Genomic DNA, 6,445 nt, shown 5'->3' on the forward strand with positions numbered 1-6,445 from the left:
ATATTTAAAGTGAATATTTCCATTCAAAATTTAAACATATAAAGATTGCAATGTGTTTGCATGAACATTTTCACATAATAGGTATCGGTTGAAGTCTCTAACCATGTTAAGTACATTTCCTACCATAAAGAAAAACAAAACTTCTGAAATATAAATAACTATGTAGTAATATTGTTAATAATCAAGTGATTATCTCCATCAAATTTAATAACCTCACCTGTATCTCTTGGAATCTACTGGAACGACATCCATTGCTATGTAATATTGTTTTACTGGATCCAAACCTTTTATTTTCACTCTCACAGAAGGAAACATTCTCCTAGAAAGATACCTTCTTAATCAGTTATCTGTTCAAATAACAGATACAAGCTAAGTGATTGCATTTTATATAAGTAATATAAGATTAATTTATTTTCTGTGCAGAAATAGAAACATACATTTAAAGTATCTATGTGTGTGTTTTTTTTTTTTACTTAGCAGCAATAACAGATGATTCATTTTGAAATGCCATGACTCATTAAAATACATAAAACAAAGTATTTTGATCATGTAAAGTAGGAAATATATTATACTAGATTTGTATATCCTCTATTTATTTATAACCACTTTTTAAAATATGTTGAAATAAAACAGGAAAAAGAAATGGAAAATTTATATGACCTCTTTTTGTAATGACTTTTTTAATACATTAAAATAACACAGGAAAAGAAATGGAAAACCTGCATTAGACTTCATTTGTTTTTATATAATACTGCCGATTAAGAATCAAAACTCTTTGTATTGTATTCAGTATCGCTATACTATATATATATATATATATATATATATATATATATATATATATATATATATATATATATAAAAAATTGTCTTTTTAGAATAACTATTTCATATGTCGATTTCCATGACAAATATAACAATATGCTTTTGACTACAATTATTGTGTTTAAGATTTTTAAGCCACTTATAATTTGTTTTAAATACGAAGATTGATTTTTTCTTAAACAAGTAAATTATTTTTCAATGAGTAGAATAGCTTTGATCATTATAAAATATATGTGCAAAAGTAGAATTTCTTATTGAAAACTATGTTGACGTTATTAACACAGATTCCTGATACTGGAATATGTTCTTTTTAATTTTCATTCAGAATTTTAGCTTGTTAGAATATTACATAATTGCTGCTTGTGATATACCAACTTAAATTGCCCGTAAATATGCTTCCTATGCGTAATCACACATCCTTTTGTAGGTGTGTGTGTTTGTGTATGTGCACCTGCATATGCATTTATAAATACACTCTTAACAGCCATAATTATTTTATTAGGTACTGTTTACAGTTGACATTTAATTTGTATAGTTGTTATTAAAGCTTAAGAACCATCCTGCTACTGAGTTCATTCACTTATGGTAAGACTTACTTTTTATTTTATGCTAAAATGACCATACTTCTTTATGACTCTAAAATGTATTTGTTCATTTCCTATATACCATAAGATTTATGAGCTTTGCTTATACAGACATAAAAATGAACATATTTTTGCCTTTAATTAAATGTAGTATGCTTGTTCTGTAGTAGTATGTTAGCATTTTGAATATAATATCATAAAAAGGGATTATCGTTGGATCAGAATGTTATATTTATCCTTAATAAGAAATGTATTATTCCCTTTAACTTCAATATTTATTTTAGTACATTCTGACAAAAGCATGTTTATATACTTACACAAATGTTTAGGACCACAAAAATCTAGTAGAATTTAAATTGCATTTACTTAATTTATTTGTCTTGTTTTTAGTAGTTTAATAAAGAGAAGAAACTAAACATATTGCAAACTTAAAAAATAATGTATCTTTGCCAAAAATAACTTATTTCCATATCCATACAGTTTATTATTTCTCTACAAATTATTTGGTTTAGTATTTTACTCAAACTCACATCTGCACTGAAGAAAATAAGGCAAATATGTAATATTTAAACTTAAAACTAATTCATTTCCAGGAATAAACTGCCCTGAGGATGTTTAAAAGAACTGCTAAAAAGAGACAGTAATTTGCTGGTAGTATACTATACCTGATAGCGTATGAACTACACTAGTGAAAAACAGCAGTGTAGATTAGAAATGTTTTTCTAAAAACTAATGAACTCTTTGAGCTTTCCATTTTAATTTATAAGAAAAAATTAAACTTCAGTGCATTGAGTTAATTGGCAGGAATTAAATACTTTCTTTTACTATGACATATCTACCATACACAGAATTCTTAGACTACACTTTATGTTTAAACACCTAAGCTCACAACTGTTATAACTTCCTAACTGAACTCTAACATATAATTAAATGCTGAAAACTTTAAACAAGCAAGTAAAAATATTAGAGTATTGTAGTCAGATGCTGAAGTGAATTGAATTGCGATGACAGCTTGTTTGGTGCATTCTTGCAGTCTCACCTGCCAGCTTTTGTAATAATCATTTCTGTACCAATCTCATGAAACCTCTTCCATAATTCAGACCCTTGTAACTCGACATGTATGCCACTCTTTGGTTCCAGAGTTTTTCTGTTCTTGTGTGTTGGTGATAAACTTTCTTGTTTTTGCTTTTTTCCTGAAAATAGAAGCAGTTATTGTTTCTATATTGTATACAGGTTACATTTGTAAAGAGCATTAAATATGACTTACAAGATCACATCAAGCATATCTATTTATTATGCTCATCATTTTTATGTAGATAACTGTTCTGTAGGCGCAGATTTTTCATCAGTCTAGATTATGCCTGCTTCCCTGCTGTTCTAATTCATACATGAGCATTTCCTTATCTACTGTAAATACAACAGAGCTCTATAACTCTGCAAGTTTTTATACATTTTTTTTTTTAAATTAAACATAGTTTTATTTAAATTCTGTACCAACAGCATCATTTTCATCACACCATTTCTAGGTATCTTTCTCCTTTCTGCATACTTTATGTTTTGAATTGTCCCATTGCAAGTTGACATAATTCTTCCTTCAAATAAGAGTTTAAAGCCACATTTTTAATGATGATTTTCAGGTCATTAACTTAAGCACAGAAAAAGCTTTCTTCTAGAAACCATTTGACAAAATCATTTAATATTTTACCAGAAAAGGAATAGGTAACACTTACAGACAGTGAGAGTACAAAACATCACTTGCAAGCATTATATTTTTTTAAGTTTTAGGTTGAAGAATGTTCAGACATGTATTACATTGGGGCTCTCCTGAAAATTAGTCTTGGGCAAGTGCATTTTTTCTGACTGGTAATTTGAAATTAAATAAATCGTTCTAAGAAAATATAAGACAAGTGATTCTCACATTATTTTGAGGGTGCATCTGCTTGACTACAAAATAGATTTTCATTGTAATGTTTAAATTGCAAGAAGTATTAAATGCTCTCATCTTTTTTCTTTCATCCTTATGAAAACAAATGTATTTAAATATCATGCTCTGTGACATAGCTCTATCACTGAAGTTGTGTTTTTTTCTGAATACATAAAGAACATTGGGAAAACGTGTAATGGTAAAATGTACAACTTAAACAGCCAAAACATTTTCAGAAAATATTAAAACATTCTAAAGAGAGAGACAGAGAGAGAACTGACCCATTTCTGCAGATTCATGGGTTTCCCTGTTTTCAGCTTTTTCATCAGACTGGAACAAAACCTGATCCTGAAGTTTTTCATGTTTAATATCCAGAAGTTTTCTTTTAGCTGACTTCCCAACTAATGCTTCCACAGAGAAGGCGTGGGCTCTTGAACTCAAAGCCATAGTCATATGCATATAATCCTTGCAGTGAGCTTGTCTGCACTGTGAAGAAACTCTGTAAAATCCCAAACGTTTGGTGTGCTTTAGGAAAACAGTAAGACATCAGTGTAATGCCTGTCTTGTAAACAGACTATCCATCATGACTACATGCATGTTTGATGAGTTAAATGCTGAGCTTCATTTTCTTAATGACCTTTACAAGAGTGAAAGGGGAGGACTCAAAGAGAAGGGACCTGCCTTCTGTGCCAAACTGTGCAACTACAACAGTGGGCTGGGTTGTCAGAAAGATACTGTTGCATCCAACTGAGTAAATAGAATGTGGCAGTCTCCAATGTTCATTTTAGGAAACTGTAAAAAAAAAAAAAAAAAAACACTTGACAAGCAGTTGTCAAGAATAGGGTGAACACTTGAACACTGTGCGGGCTTCATGAATAGCATCCTCAAATGGGAAGCCCTGATAGAAAGAAAGTTGCAAAATAAACGCTGGAAAAGTATGAATGAAGTAGTCTTTTTCTTTTAATTTTGCCACATACAGATTTTGGCATGACTACTTAAACTTTTAAGGAATAAAATTGTAATTAATTATACAAGTCAAACCCAATGAGACATGACAGCTGTACTGTTTGTCAGCCAGGGTAATGCACAGAACTCCTAATCTGGCACAAGGCAGAAGCAATTAAGCTGCTTAAAGTAACACAAACGTAGTCATGGATTAAAAAGAACAACATAATTTGGCAAGTGACATTTCTTTGTTTCTTTGTTTCTTTCTCTCTCTCTCTCTCTCTCTCTCTCTCTCTCTATCTGGTTGTCTCTCACTCTCTCAGTCTCTCTCTGACACACACACACACACACACACACACACACACACACACACACACACACACACACACACACACACACACAAAAGACTATGGAGTAAAGAGGCAGAATATTCATTTGCTTAATTGCCCACAAAATATTTTACTGATAAAGATGACATCTAAAATATCTACATGAAGAAAACATATAAATATTTCATGTGGCATTTAACATGCTTTTTCTGCTGACATTACAGTGAGATAATGTGAAGATGTGTAAATTATAAAAAGAAAATGTAGTATTTAGCTGATAAGACCGACAAGTAGCAAGGGGGTCTTTGTATAGAATGTGGGATATCTAGCATGAGGGTCTTTATAGAGAATGTGGGATACCACACTTACTGAGGGGAAGTAACATACTCTCTACTACCTGATATTCAATTCAGTGAGGCCAACTGAATGAGGGGCAGACTGGGAAAATATATCTTTGTACTATTGTACTTTTATGTAAACATGGGCACCCACAGTGTTGCCTTTGCAAGAGATGCCCATGGACAGTTAAATAATAATAATAGTAAGGCTGTTGACTATTCATCTGTTATTATAAAAGCTGTCTATTTCCTTTAACCCTGAAATCTGCAGCACTAGGTAGCACGGTGTTACACATACATAATCGAGCTGCACTGCACTGAAAACAAAACATCAGTGGAGTTAACAAATGGTTTGGCAGCATGTCGAATAAGAACAAAAGCCGAAAACACACAACATGACTGATTCTTGATTCTGTTGTGCCACATTTTGTCTGAGTTTTACTTGCAGTGTTGTACCTGTTCATTGCTCTTTTGTGTGTGTAATGTGTGTGTGTCAAGCAGAATAGTTTATGTCCAAGACATATTCTGAGTTTCCTATCTTGATATGCTATGAGAGGAAGCTGCTGCTGAGAGCATGTGGTTGAAAGTTGGTTATTGTTACACACATTACTGTAGGTGAGCCTTCATCAACATCTTTGAATTTGAGTTAGTTTTAAAATATTTTTCACTTTCTCTGCTAATATGTGAATAATTAATCTAATAATTTAGTTATGCCATACCTACATAATAAGTAGTACATTAAAGTTACTGATTAAGTAGTTAATTTTCTATTATAATCTAAGAGGTAATAAAATGACATCCAGGTCTCATTTTCTCTGCCATCTTTCTGTATATGCAGCTCATCCCTGCCTGCATGGTGTCAGTTTTGCCCTCACCAACTAAACATATGCAACCTTAACTGATCCTGCATTTCTGCAATAGTGTGTTTCTTTTATCATTGCTTATGTAAACCTTTACACAACTCTCTTCTTTCTTCAAGTTATGCAATGCTGATTACTTCTGTATTAGCTTGTTTTTAATATTTTGTTAACCCTGCAGACAGGCTGATTCTTGTCTTCTGTTTTTAGCTTTGACCCAGACCCAATGGAAACAATGTACTACAAAAGAATGTAAGATTTTGCAGACAGGACTGATGATGGTACTGAAGTAATGTAGAATGCATAGTGTATTCTCCTAGCAAAGGCCTCAACTCTGGGGCACATTTTAAATATTGGTATTATTAGTTTGGAAAGCTGACACAATAAAAATGATATAAATTGACATATTTTCTAAGTAAAAAAGTATTTATCTATAATGGTTATCATTATATATTGAGTTTATTCTACCACCTTTCCTCAAAAAAAACAGAAATCTTATGAGGGACTGAGCAAAATTAAGCGCCAAACATCAGACGCATTCCTAAAAACCAGGGACAGCTGAAAGGTATAAATATATTGAAAGTAAATGTATCACTGAGTGATCCTTATAGTTAATACTTACAGTATATATAAAGTAATATTG

At 31.5% G+C, this 6,445-nt stretch overlaps 1 protein-coding gene across 1 annotated transcript in view; it reads right to left on the reverse strand.

The window, feature by feature from the left end:
- Positions 1-3,944, reverse strand: part of TBX22 (T-box transcription factor 22) — a 67,366-nt gene extending 63,422 nt beyond the window's left edge. Inside the window, exons 1-3 of the mRNA XM_044057685.1 lie at positions 3,615-3,944; positions 2,449-2,602; positions 218-319 (exon numbers count right to left, since the gene is read on the reverse strand). Of these exons, the coding sequence (XP_043913620.1) occupies positions 218-319; positions 2,449-2,602; positions 3,615-3,792 (434 nt within the window). The 5' untranslated portion in view covers positions 3,793-3,944. The remainder of the gene's footprint in view (positions 1-217; positions 320-2,448; positions 2,603-3,614) is intronic.
- Between the last annotated feature and the right edge of the window lie 2,501 nt (positions 3,945-6,445).

Source organism: Protopterus annectens, chromosome 15.part0 (genome assembly GCF_019279795.1).
Source record: "Protopterus annectens isolate FY-2018-M chromosome 15.part0, PAN1.0, whole genome shotgun sequence".
Lineage (NCBI taxonomy): Eukaryota > Metazoa > Chordata > Ceratodontiformes > Protopteridae > Protopterus > Protopterus annectens.